Genomic DNA, 18,401 nt, shown 5'->3' with positions numbered 1-18,401 from the left:
TTTTCTCCTAAACAGTAGTAGGGGGATCGGGTTATGGAGTCTGAAGAGACTCAAGTAATACCTCAGATGCGTTAGGCTCGAGTCCCAAGTTAGGGACTTCTAATGGGGTACTTGACGATCATTACCCTAAAACTTAGGGTAATCACTACTCTCCGTAAGAAAAGTGTCTAGAGTTATATCTCAATCTCTCTTGTGATTAGAACGTTTAAAGAATTGAATCCGTGAACCTAATCTCAAAGAGATTTCTTGAAAAGTACCAAAGACCAATATCCAAGGATCAATCAAGTCTTATTCAACAAACAAGGTCAGACCTATCTATTATGATTGATAAACGCACAACCTGTGATATTTCAATTACAAAGATAAACAATATAATGCGGAAAAAGAAATAACACAGACACCAGAAATTTTGTTAACGAGGAAACCGCAAATGCAAAAAAACCCTGGGACCTAGTTAGATTGAACACCAAACTGTATTAAGCCGCTACAGACACTAGCCTACTACCAATTGAATTCGGTCTGTAATGTAGTTGAGCCCGAACTCAGTCTCCCACTGATACAGGTAAAGTCCCGCTCCTTACGCCTCATGAATCCTAGCAGGACTCCGCGCAATTGATTCCCTTAGATGACATCACACCAACTAAGAGTTGCTTCAACTCATTTGAAGACTTTAAACCAAATCTTCCTCCCACAGATTAAGCATGTATAATTAATTTCCTGATGTACGATCGAAACCGATGATCAGATCAAACGTAAGATCCAGGTGATGGAAATCGATAACAACTTGACAAAAGTCTGTCTATCCTCAAAATCCGGACTTATGCAACCCGAAGTGTGGCCTAGATTATTATTCACCTCACGGGTATAAAACTTGTGGAATCACAAAGTTGAGACGAAAAGAACTTTGTGATTTCGATCTATCTTGTTCATGTGATAAATCAACAATCGAACAAGATCAGGATACTCAAGTTATCAAGATAAAAGATAACTAGACCTGGCTTAACGAATCTCAATGAAGTTGAAAAAACGGGGTCTAACAACACCACCCAATATTTCGCTTAGCAATCTGTATGGACTAAATCCGAAACACTTTCTAGAGAATCAACTAGACAGTCAGACTCAATCTAGGTAAAAGTATCTCAAGGAGTTAATATCTCTCTCTTGTTTTGATTTACTCAAGCTAATAGAAATCAGCGAGTCTTTAGTCAAACACAAGGAATAACTTGGACGGTACCGAAGACCAATGTCCAAGGATCAATCAATGACAATCAACAATCAAAGGTTGGATTATGCTAATTGATGATCTGACGCACAACCTGTATTATTTCAACTATAAAGATAAAACAATATAATGCGGAAACTGAAATAACATAGACACCGGAAATTTTGTTAACGAGGAAACCGCAAATGCAGAAAAACCCCGGGACCTAGTCCAGATTGAATACACACTGTATTAAGCCGCTACAGACACTAGCCTACTCCAAGCTAACTTCGGACTGGACTATAGTTGAACCCCAATCAGTCTCCCACTGATCCAAGGTACAGTTGTACTCCCTACGCCTATGATCCCAGCAGGATACTGCGCACTTGATTCCCTTAGCTGATCTCACCCACAACTAAGAGTTGCTACGACCCAAAATCGCAGGCTTTAATAATAAACAAATCTGTCTCACACAGACAAGTCTATCAAAGGATCAATATGTCTCCCACAGAAAAACCCTAAAGTTTTTGTTCCGTATTTTGATAATCCGGTCTTATATTCCCGAAAAACAGCCTAGATTAATCAATCACCTCACAACAATCTTAATCATATGGTAGCAAAACAAGATGTTGCGGAATCACAAATAATGAGACGAAGATGTTTGTGATTACTTTTTATATCTTGCCTATCGGAGATATAAATCTCAAGCCAATCAATATGATTGTACTCGTACGATAGAAGATGCAAGATCAGATCACACAACTACGATAAAAGTAGTATCGGTCTGGCTTCACAATCCCAATGAAGTCTTCAAGTTGTTTAACTTGGTTTTAGAAGAAGAAAACCAAAGGTTAAAGGAGAACCGACTCTAGCACGCAAACTAGTATCACATGTAAGGTGTGGGGATTAGTTTTGCAGAGTTGCTAGATGTCCCCTTATATAGTCTTTCAAATCAGGGTTTTGCCTTGGTATAAAAGCAATCAATATCCACCGTTAGATGAAAACCTGATTTAGATTTAAGCTAATATTTCTCAATCGTTAGATCGAAAACTTAGCTTGTTATACACAAATGAAATGCACGCTTCTAGGTTTGTTAACCGTACCCAAACGTGTACATTTTTGGTTCAACAATAGTCAACCAAAAGGTTAGCCATATGAGCATTTCATATCAACCATGTTCTTCTTCACCATAACTAGTTCAAATGACTCAATTGAACTAGTTAGAGAGTTGTTCAACTGCAAGGAAATCTTATGTAACTACACAAGACACAATTGAAGCAAAGATGATTTGATTCACTCAAAACAGATGCGCTGACCAGACTAAGCTACACCTTGTCTCTCACCCTGCAGGAACTTGAGGAAATCCGTCTCGCCTGCTGTTTAGAAGTGGATTTGAACCACTGACACAAGGATTTTCAGTCAAAAATCAGGCTTTCTACGAAAGGATGCTATCATAGCACAGTTCAAGGCGGACATAAATAGAGTTGACTACACTGTATCGACCGACGAAATACAAAATCATACGCCGTGGATGAATGCGCCTACCGTTGACAGCATGTCTAGGTTCCGCGACTAACAGTAGCTGATACTCGATCCAGATCTACCTTTATCTATCTTTGTAAACCAATCTTTGATAACTAGGGAACTCAACTACAGCAAAGGGGAAGTTCCTCGAGCTGAAGGACGGGAAAAGTCCTATCTCAGACGGTTTACTAGTTCAATCTCAGAACTCATTTTAGTGAAAGCAAGGAAGTCTTATCCAGATACAAAGGGATGTCCACTTACCTTTTTTTATTTCGAAACCCTTTCTCGAGAGTTTAGACTGACCACCCAATCGCCGCACATCGTTAATGCGACCGACAACCAGTGGGTTGATTCTTCGTTTTCTCTCTTTTTGTAGGAGCAGATCTGCTGACCGGTTACCGTTCAGGGCAGAAATGAATCCCAGTTTTGTTAGCATGAAAGGAACTGAAAGAAGGTTATATAAAGAACCTTAAACAGGGGCTTCACGGTATAGATTTAATTTAGTTCGATTGCGTGCGTTTTAGCCTATACAAGCTATAAATCAAATTTATGTTTGAGTGTGGATTACAGGCACCCTTTCTAGAGAGACAAAAAGGATCCGCAGCAAGTGATTGGACATAATACGCCACGTTCTGTGGAGGTAACATCTCTAATCTCTTTATAAAGTATTTAGCAAAGGGCACTAACTTCTTAGGATAGGTAAATAGTAGACTAAGACAGTTATAGATTTAATTCCAACATAGCACTCCGGAAGAGGGAGATGCGCAAACAGAGTTCTTTTAGTTAGTAGCACTGGTCATACCATTACAAGTAGAACGAACCTAGCTTGGGAGAGGACTCTCTTCAACCTGCTCATGGCTAGATTGATCTGTTTCGGGTCAAATAGGAAGAACTAGAAATTAACCTCTGGAAAGCGCCTACACCTAATAGCTTAAGATTCTCTCCCCATTTTCTCGCTGACCCATCATTCAAAAGGTACGCCATTAGAGCCATCTGCTCCTTCGACTGATTGTTCGCATCGGATTTTAAGTTCTCTATTGCACTCCCTAAATATGGTTCTTTTCACCTTTCCCTTATGGTACTTGTACACTATCGGTCATTGAGGAATACTTAGGCTTAGAGGGTAGTCCCCCTTTCTCGCGTAAAAGCGATCATCATTCGAACACGCCGCGTTTTACTGGGAAGGATCGAACCTTGGAACGAATCTACAGGGTTATTACCTTCTTTGGCCAGATCTTCCAACCTTTTCAAAATACAGTTATACCTTAGGCCATGTATTAAAGGACAAAGAATAATAACATAAATTTATACAACGATCAATCCCAATATGAAACCTAGACAACGGTTCTCGGCCTACGTGCAAGAAGGTTACCCATAACATGGCTCTCCCACTTAACTGACCTTCCCCGGGCCATGCATGCTATTCAATGATATTGGAAGGCAACGTAACAACTAGTGTCTTTTTTAAAGCTGGTACGGGAGGCCGATCCCTACTTCCTTCAGTCGCAAACCATTCCCCAGTCTCCCGCTCAAGTCACAGTGTAACTAACTCCGTTATGTCAAGCCCAGCAGCTTCTTCTCAATCCGCAAACCCAGGTCCCTCTCGCTTTAAACCAATACCATTTGCGCTAACGAATCCCACATCTACGGATCCATCTAATCGACTAGATTCATCTGAAGGAACTGCTTCTACACACTTCTCTCTATCAGCAGCTAACCCAAGTCGTAGAGGTTTAGATGCAGTAACTGGTCCAGCCGAGAGGTGGGCTAGGTCCATATGCTTCGAGTACTTTCAGTACCTCTACGGGTAAGTAAGCTATACTCTATCGAGAGCCAAAAGTGTACGGTAGAGCTTGTGTTCTATTTGTTTATATAGTGACTCTAACTAACTGAAAGTTACCAGATGATCCAAAGATCTAGCTCCGATCATGTTGTTTACTTACTTGTTTGTCACGAAGAATGGAATATGGAAAATCCTGCTAAAGAAGAGTAGGAGCGGAAACAGAAAGAAGTCAGGATCACTCTCTTCTCGTACATTGTGACTTCTGGAGAGAGATAAATAGCGACGAGCGCTCGTCTTCAAGTTCTATATTGGAAATTACATGAATAGATAGCAATTACATAGATAGATAGCCCATAGAAGTAATGTCATATAATAGAAGAGTCTCGCAATCCAGTTCCACGGTCCCGAAAGATTCATGGAATTCATACCTTAACTTGGAGTATAGCCAAGTGGCAAGGTACCGGTTTTTGATACCGGCATGCAAAGGTTTGAATCCTTTTACTCCATATTGACTCGCCAGAAAGTTGCGCCACGCCGACTCTCCGTCGTGGAATTAGAGCACCGCCTATAGAATCCAAATTATAAGAAACAATTGTCAGATTCATAGATATCGGTAGTTGTCCGGTCGTACCCAAACAATAAGATTCCATATGGAAATGCACCTAAGATCAGATATTTCGCGGCTTCCGTGGAAAATTCGGACTTTCTTTTTGATGCTGCGATCACATAAAAACTTTCCTATATTACGACCGCAGATCAGATATAGCTGATGTTCAATGGACCTTAGTTAGTCCCCAATCAAAACCTCGGCGCGGAATATAATCCTAAAGTACTCCAAAGACTCAAGTATAGTCAGTCAAGAAAGTGGTAAGACCTTAGCAGAGTTCCCCAACAGCATAGAGCTTGGGAAGCTCGGACCCGGTCACGACCTGACACTCAACTAGTAGTGTCGATGTAGTAGTTTTTTCTATTAGTTGCAGACTTCTTCGTAGAGTAGGCGTTGTCTGCTATCAATTCCATGAAAATTCCTTTTCATGCAAGGACAGGTTGGTTCGAGGACCCCTTGGTCAAAGTCAAGTAGGTCCTGATTCCGAGACGGGGCCGTATGATGTGAGAGTGTCACGTACGGTTCGTTTGAGAAGGGTGTGATACCACCACCTATCAGGCCCGACGAGCGGTCCACGGAGATGCATCCCTACTCACCTGGTCTATGCACATCGCTCTCCCCAGGAGGTTGGCCGCCTATCCTAGATCTTCCCATTTCAAATAAGATCTCGGGATCTATCTGGTTTAGTATCAAGGTGATTCTCTTTCCGTTCCTATATATATGGGTCCGTGCAGCATTTCCACGATATCTTTATGATCAATTAATGGGACCTGGTCGGAAAGTGTTTTTTCCTCTATCATTAGCTCGGGTAGTCTCCGTTTCTGGTGTTTCAGTCACCTTTCAATGGCTGCCTTAGCCAGTCGGTTTCATAAGAAGCAGGTTGGGCTACTCCCCGAAAATGCCCCATTCGTAGCTTTCTTTTTCTTCGTTGTTTGGGACAGAGCAGGTGAGAGGTCAAGTCAGATTGTCAGAACTTGAAGTCAGCGTAGTGGCTTCTAGATTGAACTCTTCTATTTCATTCAATTGGAAGAAGTTGGATAACAGGGAATTAGAACCCACTACATCGGGGTTCCAGACCAATGTTCAACTATCAGACCAAAATTACGATAGAGAACTGGACGTAAACTAGGTCTTTCTCCGAGAGGGAACTCCAATGTCAGATTGACGAATTCGTTCGTGCATGCAACAGGTATAAGTATAAATGGGCAAAGTTGAAAAGGCTATCAGTTGGTATCAGAGCTGAGATAAAAAGGATCAGATCCTAGTGGAGAAATGGAAAGTAGTAGTCGGCAAAAGGCAGCATCATTCCATGCATGTGAGTACACGTTGGTCTTTCTTTTGCCTCATCTCGTTTCAGAGACGGACCATATCTTAGCTTCTCGGCAGTTAGCCCACTTTCTTTATATAATAAGGATGTATTTTTAATTCCTGAATCTTTGAGACAAGAGGAAACGAGCCCAGCTCTTCACTATGCTTTGCTTCGAATGATTCATTTTGATCCTTAACTTATCTCGCTTTTTTCGGTCGATGAAGAGGAAGAGAAGTCAAGCTTTTCAGTGGGAGTAAGCGGCGGTGGGATCCTTATCCAAGAAGTGCTTTCTTCCCTGGTCCAAAACATTTCGAAACCAGATCGACGAAATCGAGCCTCCAACCGCGCCTTCACTAACAAGTTGATCCTGCATCCATAAGCGCCTTGCGTCATCGCCTTCCTTAGCTAGACAAAGAAAGGCTATCCCTAGCAGCCTCGGGGCTCCATGGGAAGAGAAATGGATGCGATAATAACAGGGACCAACGGGCGCTCTAAATCGTATTCAACCTTATCGATAGCATAATCCATTATATAAATATATTTGGGAATATGCATATTGCTGTAACCCAGACAGATAGGATTGCATATTGCTCTTTCTCGTCCAGTCGATGGTTAAACGAAGATATCCTTTAAGCAAGACCACTTCCACAACTCTTTTCCAAGAATATTCTCTACAAACACTTGGACCTGATGCCCCTGACCTACCGGATATACCATATTCTACCTACTTTTCCTAAGCGTAGATCCAGCTGAAGACAAACCAAATGCAGTAGTTTCGTATTATAAGACAGAATAAAACAAGAATACAGAACGAACTAATCCAACAACCACTTTTCACTTGTGTCTAGGCGTTCTTCTGGAGCAACTAAGTCAGCAAAACTAAGACTACCAAACAGCCGACCTTATGCACCTAAGAAACCTGACTGAACCTTTTCTGAATCACCAGCTGATGCTTAGGAACCAGATAACCCATCATCTGCAAGATCTGCACATTCTCCAGCTCCTGACCCACCTAACGTAATAGCCTTTTTTTAACTTAACGATGACGGACCAGATAAAACTGACAGATCTGAGGGGTCAGACCATGAATTTAATCACGAGCGAAGTGACCCCCATTGGATGATGGAAGAAAGAAGCTAATAGAGAAGAAAATAAAGAAAGAGGTGAACTCGATCGGGTTAACTCAAAAATGAAGAGAGTTCCCATCGAATAAGCCAATTGAGACTATCATCTGTTTACAGCAAATCAAGATTAGATGGAGAAAGAAAGCTTCAGTCAACACAATCCTAGAAGCTAAGCTCCATTCATGCCCACTTCTATTCCTAACCCATCATTCTACTAAAGGACGGAGTCTACTTTCGGGACATTAGTTGCAGCGATTTGTAGACCAATATCAAAGGTCTTCGCTCCCGTCTCGTGATTCACCGTGCATCTGATATGAATAAATGAGGGTCATTCTTTGTTCAAAAAGAGACAACAGCCTATAGGCACCTCTCCAGCTTATGTCCAGACTAGGACTCCAGATCCAGCTATCCAGCATCAAATGTGCTAAACCCCCTAAAGAATCCAAGCTCTAGGACTCTCACCGATCTGTCATCCGAACTACTAAGAATTTTTTAGAGAATGGTGACCGAGCTGCTATATCTCCTTTTTCTTTCTTGTTGATCTAAGTCTTCATTCAGTAAACTCATAAGAGAAGAAAAACTTAAATACGGACAAAACAAAAGCAAGATTCACGAGAATGACGTGTCATGTTAGAAGGGATGAAATTAATTGGAGTCGGTGCAGCACTAGTAATTCAGATGGACCCGATAGTTTACTATGCTTCTTGCAAGCTTCGGCTTGCAGAAATGCACTTCGGACTGAACCTGGTAAACGAGCAGATTGGAGGTTTCGGATAGTCCATACTATAGTCAAGTTCTTGGGAATTGTAGGAACTCTTTCGCCCAATCTCAACTCTCTGTCATTGTCTGATTTTTGGTCGGTCTTGGTGAATATGAAAGACTTGGTCTTCTTAATCACCTTGGTTTCTAGGTTAGGCTGGATCTACAGGTACATCAGATCCTGAGCATTCAGTATGTGCGAGATTCGTTATCACAAGTGGAAGTAGCCTTGAATCAAGAGGTTTTGGATTTAATCTAGGTGATTGAGCAAGAGCTAGTGAACGTGAACTAGTTAGAGACTTTTATTAGTTATCGCTCCTTTCTGAAGACCCTGTTTATGCTACATCTGGTGACCTTGGTTATGTTATATTTTCTCGTGTTGGTTCAAGTGATCGGTTATCTGGTGCTTCTACATTTGTTGGTTACTTTGAAATGTCTGTTGAAACTTAGTTTAGGTTTAAGCTAGTTGGGAGTACCTTTTCCAATAAATAAAATCTGGTGAAACGGGCATTTTAAGCCATTTAAACCATCTAAATCATGTGGATCAGTCGACCCACAGCTATGACATATCCTTCTGGGAGATCCGTTGGTAGGGTTGGCTATGGCAGCTAATCCAATCAAAGATTAGAATAGGGTTCAGCTTCTCCCGGCTAAGCTAACTGAGGCATTTATGTAAATACAAATTGAAAGTGCAAGTTTTGGAAAGAGATGGGAATTTAGTCATGCATTACTAATTAGGATATTGTCCTTTACTAAATACTTTATAAAGAGATTAGAGTTGTTACCTCCACAGAACGTGGCGTCTTATGTCCAATCACTTGCTGCGGATCCTTTTTGTGTGCTTTGATCAAGGAGGCCTTTTTTATTTTTAATATGAGTCCTGAGATGAGGTTCCAGACATTGCACTAGTCCAATAAGGAGAAAGACGGGCAAGACTCCCGAAAATAATTTCAATAGGATATAGCGTGCGAAAGATAGCGATTATTTTATGACTTAACCGCTCGAGTTTTGCTCCCTCGCCAACAGATGCATGAATCTTATTAACGATGAAAGGTGTGAACTTCAGAGATGGGGCCATTCAGGAATGCAAGAGCTTTAACACGCTTCCGCCTCTAAATAAGAGTAACGGATTTCCAAACCTTAGCTTAGAACCAATTCCTAGCACTGACCCACCATCAGATCCAAGGTCACCAACTGAGTTAGCAAACTAAAGAGTTTCAAGATTCAGATAAGGTTCAGCATTTCCCGGCTAAGTTAACTAGGATCCTCTACTTTCAGAGCCAGTTCCCAAAGGCCTGAATTCGATCTACTAGCTGGACCACATGACGTAACTTACCTACTATATGGACAAAATTCACCCCATTTTTTTCTATAAAAAGCTCATCCGTCAGCTAAGGAAAATAGCCGAGTACCAGCACTTCTTTCATAAATTGAACCACGAAATCCTGCATTAACTGACCACTAACTTGGTGATGACCGATATGACGGAACTGATGGGACAGACAGACCGGATGCACCTGATCCAAGATCACTAACTAAGTTAGCAAAACCAAGAGTAGAATTTTGAGCATTCCAATCAGACACGTATAGATATCCTTTCTTTATCCATTTTTTATGTGACCCAACGTAACCGCTTACCGAGAAAGAGAAAGGAAGAACAAGTTGGTCAAAGGAAACAGGATTTGAAAACCGATGTCATTTTCAAGATTCGTCATGGAAGGGAAATCCGGTTGACGACAAGAGGGGGATTGGTCGATCAAGTGCTTTTTTAATCCTGCCATTGATTGAACTAGACAAGATAGCGTACATTGAACCAGATGCCATTTAACTTCTTGCTGTTGTCGACTCTGAACGAATGCTTGGTGACCAAGAAAGGAAACAACTGAACGATAGATCTTTTGATAAGGTACAAGGAAAAGGCAGAATTAATGGTTGAAGGGCCACTGGAGGTTGTGTGAGAGCGCTACGAAGAGCAAGTCCTTTTTCAAGACTGATAATACCATGCCTGATACAAAAAGGACGGACGAGTGCGTAGAGCAACAAGTAATTATGGGAAAGAATTCCAACATTTTTATTTAAAAACCTTCGCAATTCGCGAAAATATTTTGCTAACCTTCATCCATGCGGCGTTTGGGCACCCATTAGGTGGGAACCTGGAACAATCATGACGGCATTAAATGGACTCCAAAAAGTACCCCAAAGATGGGAACCTGGAACAATCATGGCGGCCTTAACTACAACAATGGAGGAACGAAGGAATAATATTGCGAGTAGGGTGATGGCTATCTGGAACAGTAATTTTGGAAACCTGACATAGTCTCCGTGAGTGAAAGATTTGTCCCAATTCTCGTACCCAATTCCCAGCTGACTTCTACCTGTCGGACTAACAGACACAATCTAATCCCTGCCAGCTAGAGATGGGGAGGGGCCTCTCTGCTCCCCAGAAGCTCATCTTGTTTGATTCCGTGCACGAGTAAGTACCCGTAAATCGTAGAGAAGACAGAGCGGGGAAAGCTGCCTTATGTAGTTACCTGCTCTTTCATCGAGATTAGAGAATTACGGTATAGTAAGATCTAATATAATATGGTTCGAGGAGCCTAGCCTTCTTTGCTATTAGTTTCAATATCTGCTGCTTTTGTGCCATCCCTCTAAGGGGGAAGGCAGGAACTTCCGGAAAAATGCTTAATAAGACAATAAGAAAGGAAGAAGTAGCGATATGCCACCTTATTTTATAAAGAAAGGCTAAGAGCCGACGGAGAGAGCTTCCAACAACCTATGAACTTTCTATAGGCGCATTCGAGACAAAGCCCACGGGCAGGCGCTTTCACAGTTCGTTTGAGAAGCTTGAAATGCAATTGAGATAGTGGGTAGCGGTAGGGATATTCTGAGATCCACATTCTCCTCTTTCTTCTCATTTTACGGATTCAACTCCGCACCGAATAGCGGATACCTGGAGGGAGGAAGCATTCAAGCATCACCCAACGAACGGACTCTATAAAAAAAAAGGATTAGACACTAGTAAGGATGGTTGGTATAGTTACTCACAGTAGACATAGTCGAAGACAAACACCTCATATCCAACGGTTTATGAGGTGTATCTAACACGGTTCTGCTAGAAGAATTGATCTGAAAGGTGTTACATCACTAAGGTGCGTATATCTCCTGATCACTGGTTACATATCACTTATTGATCTTTTCTTCTTTCTACCTTAACGAAATGGACAACAAAGATGGAAAAATGGGACCTTGGTAGGATTCCTGTCTTTTAGGTTCTTTCTATAAATGCGAAGAGTCAAAACTTTCAATAAAAGGGAGAGTCTCGAAAGAAAAAGCTAGGGCCTTTGGTAGTATATTCGAGACCTCATAGTTAAAAAATAAGTAGGTCAATTCGATAAAGTGTCTATCTATGTCAATTCGACGTTGACTGACCTACTCAATGTCACAACCGAAAGGCAATTGGCCTACTCGAGACATTGAATAGTGTCAATTTATGTCATGAGTTCCTTTTCAAGCAGCAAGAGGGCTTTCTAACAAAGAAAACGGCGCATTCTAGAACATCTGTGCGGGGATATCGTAACTATTGGATTCATCGCAAAGAGAGCAGCTCCTTATCTTGCGTTTGAACCCTCGGACCCGGATAAACAAGGGGATTCTAGTTCTGATTCAATTGCAAAGAGCGCTAGGTACCTCAAGCTTCAGTCAACACAGTCCTATCAACTTCCATCGGATTGTAAAATAAAAGAATGCATATATTAGTAACTAGCAACCTTCACTATGCGAAATTGAAGAGCTAGCAAGCAAGACACTAAAGCAGTAAAGCAAGAAAGAAAGAATACATTCCTCAACTACTGATTTATCTGTTCTAGAAGGTTATATTAGATAAGTACACTAGACTGGTTAAACCTTTCTCATTGAGTTGCTTCACCGAACTATGGTAGAACTACTGAGTGTTATAGCCCCAAATCTCGAACAAGCTGCCAGTACTAATGAAACTCAGCCACAAGAGCAGTTCTCTTCACAAATGAGGAGTGTCCAAAACAGGATTCAATCCTTTGCATGAAGGATATGCCTTTGCTTCTGAAACCAGGTGTTCGTGAAAGCAAGATGATGACATCGTGAGACGAGCTTCGTAAAAGCGTGACCCTTTCAGCCTGGTAAAGTAAGATATGCATTAGAAAGAATAGCATTGCGAGGTGGACTGATTTAAGAGTTTCAAGACTAACCAGGGCAAATTTAGCCAATAAGTCACCAGAAAAGACCTTACTTTTTTTATAGGGGTCGAGACGTGGTAGAAATAGTAATGGATGGATCTACCACGACCTCGTCCATTGAGTATAGGAGAGAAAACGATGGTGTAACAATGAACATGAGGATGATAGACGGAAAGATGGTCCAAAGAATCTCGATTGTTGTTCCGTGCAAGTCAGTGTTAACATTCTTTCGACGATATACATTCCTCTCTAGTCTAACGAAAGTGCCTAACCGAGCCATTGAAGAAGGCCGTGGAAACGACATTACGAATCTTGTACTAACCCGTGGATCACATTTTGTATACATTGTCGAGAATTCAAGAAGATGACATCTTGCCTTTGATCAGCTATTAATGCACCTATATGACTGGTCGTTAGATATGGAATTTTACTCTAAAGTGCTGTCGTGATCGAACTCGCTATGAATCCCCTAGATATACGTGCTTTATGAACCCACTCGACTAAGCCGGTCAGATTTCTTATTATTTGTCTCAATAGCTAGACTCTTTCTTTCTGTGTGTGTGATAGAATAAAGAAATTTAGGGCTAAACGCGAACTGAAAGGAACGAGAGTCAACCTGTGGAGACATAATATGTTATAGTAACAACTGCGACTGCTTCCCCTAAGTCTAGATTCCCTACTCCCTTGTATTCCAGCGGCTCGCATACACAAAATGAATCCTCGGCAAGAAGATATACATCTCAAGGGGTGATCTTTCGTACCTTCCCATATGATGAATCAGTCATTGAGTAGAGGGAGAGAACAACTCCGTATACCGTCAGTTGTTTACACCTATTGTTCCACTCCAACAATATCAGCGTCTTCACGGGCCCTCGCCTCACCCTCTCACCTCTGCTTTCGACGTTTATGTGTTAAATATATATGTATATGACCTTGATGTTCAAACAAGACTAGATCGCTTCCAATCGGGAATTCAATCAAAAAAAGCTAGATCGGGTGAGCTCCTTGTTCTTTCAGACCTTCGGGCCTCCTGCGGGATGATTAACAAAGCAGAAGGAAATGAGCACGCAATGTCAATAAACGAATTCTCTCATTATTCGTTATTTCCGGGTCTTTTCATTGCATTCACTTACAACAAGAAACAAACACCAGCGTTTGGAGCATCACCTGCATTTTTGTGTATTCTTCTTCCTTTCCTTGGTCTTTCGTTCTATCATATTCCTAATAACCTATCCAATTACAACGTATTAACCGCTAATGCACCTTTCATTTATCAAATCTCAGGGACATGGTCTAATCATGAAGGTAGTATTTTATCATGGTGTTGGATCTCAAGTTTGTATGGATTATGCTACCCACTTTTAAAAGCACCGACATGTCAAGATCCAAATTTGAATAGGTTCCAGTTCATGGTCAGAAACCACTGTGCTCGTGTCGGCGGTCCAACAAAGATCTTCTTCTTGAGATGGTCTGATCAAAGAAATAGCTATGAAAGAGCTTAGAACCCTAAGAAATACATGGTCGAGTCCAGAAGCTTGTAGTAGTAGTCTCAATTCCTTGCCATGTTGGCAATTCAAATGAAGTTCAGTAACTTTCTTGGCTAACTTCTTAGGATAGGTAAATAGTAGAGCTAATGGGAACACGGGACCTGTACCAAAGATAGGATTGGACACCAATTTAGGAAGAATGACCGCAATACTGGGCATGTCAGATAATGTACTTAGTGTCAAGCAAGGTAACTCCAATCCCCAATAACGAATATCCGTCTTCGTCAATCAATCTTCGCTTAGGAACGAGAGCTACAGACGAAATAAAAACAATGTTAGCTCAACAGCGGAAGGAAACTCGGTTAGGAGCTGAGCTACTGTTGAGCAGCTTGGGGTGTAAAGTGAAGATTGGGGGAGTAGAGAAAAATCCCCTTCTGGGGTATTCCGAAGGTCTAACCTAGGCAAAGAAAAAGGGACCCGAGACTTAATCAACACTAGAGGAGCGAGCAGTTGGTTCACCAAACCCCGACCCAGCGTCACACCTTCTCCAGGTCCAAAGGGATCCAGTGCCCTTAGATCGACTCCTCCCGGAATTGCGTTATCAGAGCCGAACTAGGAATGGTTGTTAGTGGACACCGACCACTTTTCATCAGTTAGAGAGGCTTTCTTTAATACATACAGAACAAATGTTCACATGGGCCATAAAGACTCGGTCATAGGAAGTTAGACTACCTACGCGCTGGTAAAACCACCTCGACCGGATCTACCGACCTTGAAAGAATTCCACCTGCTTTCCATAAAGAAGGGTAGATCTTCTACTTACTGCTCACGGAAGGATCCGAATTATAGTCAAGTCGCCTTCCTTTCTTTTTTAGGGGGTCTCTTTCTGCGAGTTGCAACACTTTGATGTTATTTAGATTTTAGTAAGAGTACCCAATTGAATTAGTTGATTCCATTATCAAAGTCATTCTCACTTATAGAGCCAAATGGGTATAGTAGGCCCAACATTTGTACCACGTCTCCCGAATATTCTCAATACATATGGTGTGAGACGATTCCACCTATCGAAGTCAGAATGGGATCGGGTCTTTTCACGTCTCACCAAAGTGCCCGGTTTTTCTTTAGAAATTGATGAACAAGAGGTAAAGTTGGTCAACGTGTCACAAAAGGACGTGCCAACAAGCAACGGCTCCTACCTATAAAGCTGTTGCGCGTTAGCACGCGCATCCGTTTTCTTGGCCCTCTCTGATTCGATCCAGCCACAGGTTCCCCTACGGCTACCTTGTTATGACTTCACCCCAGTCGAAGACCCCACCGTGGTATGCGGCAATAAGACCGCTCCCCAGAAGCTCATCTTGTTTGATTCCGTGCACGAGTAAGTACCCCTAAATCGTAAAGAAGACAGAGCGGGGAAAGCTGCCTTATGTAGTTACCTGCTCTTTCATCGAGATTAGCGAATGTAGATCCAAAATGTTGAATGAGACTGTGACATGTCACTCGCCGCCAATGCGGAATGATGCCGCCGAAAATAATGGAACCTTGCTTCGCTCTGCTGGATGCGTCGAATCCCGACTCCTGAAATTCAAAGATGTAGGCACCACTACTTCGTCTCTTTGTTGGACCGCCGGCGCGAGCACAATGGTTTCTGACCAGGAACTGGAACCTATTCGAATTTGGATCTTGACATGTCGGTACTTTTTAACCGTAGGCATCTTTCCAGGAAGTTGGTGGGCTCATCATGAATTAGGTTGGGGTGGCTGGTGGTTTCAGGATCCCGTAGAAAATGCTTCTTTTATGCCTCGGGTATTAGCCACAGCTTGTATTCATTCAGTCATTCTACCACTTCTGAATTCTTGGACCTTGCTTCTGAATATTGTCACTCTTCTATCTTGTGTCTTAGGAACCTCTTCAATACGGTCCGGGTTGCTAGCTTCCGTTCATAGTTTTGCGACAGATGATACACGAGGACTCTTTCTCTGGCGCTTCTTCCTTCTAATGACCGTCATATCTATTATTCTTTTCTCCCATATGAAGCAGCAGGCATCATTCCATAAAACCTATCAAAAAGAGATGGTTGTGGCGCGAGCACGAGGCGGTAGATAATCATCCTGAGATCTTCAGGTATAGTGGCATCAATATGTTATCCTTCGCTTTCTTGATCCCTTTTCTGTTATTTGGCTCGAGACTACATGCATTCCCTATCACTGCAAGATGGATAAAAAAGTTCAGTGAACTATTCACGTTTACTTTGAGTGTCAAATCAGGATTCTATTGGATGAGATCTGCTGTATAAGGAAGACCTTGGTCAAATAGGTCAGTAGTTGGTGATCTTGGAGAAGAGAATACAACGTCAGCTCGGTCAGCAGGTGCAAGTGGAAAAGTGGGATCCGGAGCAGAGCTCACCAATCATCGAAAAAAGTTCTAATTAAGCTTGCCATAACGCGCTTGCCCGGGTGATTAGGTTTCCGCATAGCCCAATGCTTTATGATTCTTATTTTTACTAATTTTAAAATGAGAACATATAGTTTACTAGAAAACTTATACCCTACTCTCTTTCTCGAAACAGATTTAGTACGCCTATTGGAGTCACAGTACACTATGGAATCCTCGCCCAAGCTAGGTTCGTTCTACTTGTAATGGTATGACCAGTGCTACTAACTAAAAGAACTCTGTTTCCGCATCTCCCTCTTTCTGAGTGCTATGTTGGAATTAAATCTATAACTGTCTTAGTCTACTATTTACCTATCCTAAGAAGTTAGCCAAGAAAGTTACTGAACTTCATTTGAATTGCCAACATGGCAAGGAATTGAGACTACTACTACAAGCTTCTGTACTTTCTTTATTATTATACAGACCATACTTACATATGATAAAAGAAAGACTTCAATTCAATGATCGAGATTGAGACTGAAATGCATATTCCTTCTCGATTGACATCGAGAAAACTGAATGCGTCAATCAATATCGGGTTAGAAGCCATATCCAACGAATGGTGTAACGAGTCAATTACTGGACTTGGTCTAGGAATTGGCGAAAGTGGAATCATATCACCAGCAAAAAGTTACCATATGATCCAAGATCGAAGTGGGTAGCTCCAGTCATGAGAACACCTTTACTTATTTGCTGGATCTAGTTTTTCTGTCCTAAAAAGACTTATAGTCATTACGAAGCGCTCTATCTGACAACCTGGTTCTGCTCACTTATTATACGAAATTCATGGTCAATCCGATCCTGAACTACAAAAAACCTTATCTGCAAAGTCTGGATATCCTCGTTTTGTAAGAGAAAGCCTGCTCTGTAAATAAATTTGACATGTCATCTGCTTCCATTAGATTGTTCTGTGATAAAGATAGAACATATGAGTCAGTAAACTCCCTAAGAAAGACGATTTGAACCTACTATATCCCTTTTTGAGACCCACTTTCATCACATTAGAGATGAACCTGGCAATGGATGGATGCTAGTTATCGGTCGGCTAGCACACGAAAGAGGGGCTTACAAACTAGCCCCAAGTTCCATAGTCATCTAATATCATTCCGCGCGCAACCGATCAAAGGCTTTCTCGTTTGACTGTTCACGTGATTCCGTTAGTCATTTCTCGGAGCATCGGTTGCCCCACGCATAAAAGGAGAGATCTAGAAAGGGGGAAGCGGATTCTGTAGCGTATAATGTCAATCCCGTAGCGGATCAATTCCAACGAGCATTTCAAACAAGTACTTTTTGTAATCGACTCTATTGCTTCTTCAATAAACGCTGGTTCTTCGATCAAGTTTTGAATGACTTTCTAGTCAGATCCTTCCTGCGTTTCGGATATGAAGTCTCATTCGAAGATTTAGAAAAAGGTGTTATTGAGATCTTGAGCCCTTATGGTATCTCGTACACATTCCGACGATTGGCCGAGCGAATCAGTCAACTTCAAAGTGGATTTGTTTATCATTATGCCTTTGCAATGTTACTTGGTTCAACTTCATTTGTGACCTTTTCTCGTATATGAGACTCTCTATCTTCTTGGATTAAACTGCTCTGGGAGAGAGACTTGCCTTCTCAAAATCAGGAAATCACCGGTTGGATTTGCCAACCAAGAAAGAATGGGAAAAGGATTCACTAGAAATCAAGAGATGAAAAATGTTTGCGGGGATCGGTGCCACGAAGCTTGCAGAGAGAACTTTCAGGCGTTTGGCGTCGGATATGGACCGTCAAGGAAGTAGGCGCCTGGGCCGGGAACAAAGAGTTGGCGGATAAAACCTCGCCCTTACAATAACTAAGTAGGTTTGTTCTTGCCTAGTTCGGAATTTTGTGTGTTGTTAACTCTTTGTAAGGATAGTTAACATAGATAGGAGCTCAAGTCAGTGAGGTGCTAGTTTGAAAAAGCGTTTGGCTGGTACGAGCAAACCCC

General features: G+C 41.8%; 1 protein-coding gene across 1 annotated transcript; it reads left to right on the top strand.

Moving 5' to 3' along the window:
- Positions 1 to 15,475: 15,475 nt before the first annotated feature.
- Positions 15,476 to 16,201, top strand: LOC113350922 (probable cytochrome c biosynthesis protein). Its single transcript, XM_026595025.1, has one exon. It carries the CDS (start codon positions 15,476 to 15,478, stop codon positions 16,106 to 16,108), a length of 633 nt encoding a protein of 210 aa, XP_026450810.1. The 3' UTR covers positions 16,109 to 16,201.
- Positions 16,202 to 18,401: the final 2,200 nt, after the last annotated feature.

The sequence above is a fragment of the Papaver somniferum genome, chromosome 1 (genome assembly GCF_003573695.1).
Source record: "Papaver somniferum cultivar HN1 chromosome 1, ASM357369v1, whole genome shotgun sequence".
Classification (NCBI taxonomy): domain Eukaryota; kingdom Viridiplantae; phylum Streptophyta; class Magnoliopsida; order Ranunculales; family Papaveraceae; genus Papaver; species Papaver somniferum.
The sequence above is the reverse complement of the archived record's forward strand: the minus strand, read 5'-3'. Positions and strand labels throughout refer to the sequence as shown.

Excerpts from the sequence above, each read along its gene's own strand:
- LOC113350922 (XM_026595025.1), top strand. The coding sequence starts at position 15,476 with ATGTTGAATGAGACTGTGACATGTCACTCGCCGCCAATGCGGAATGAT.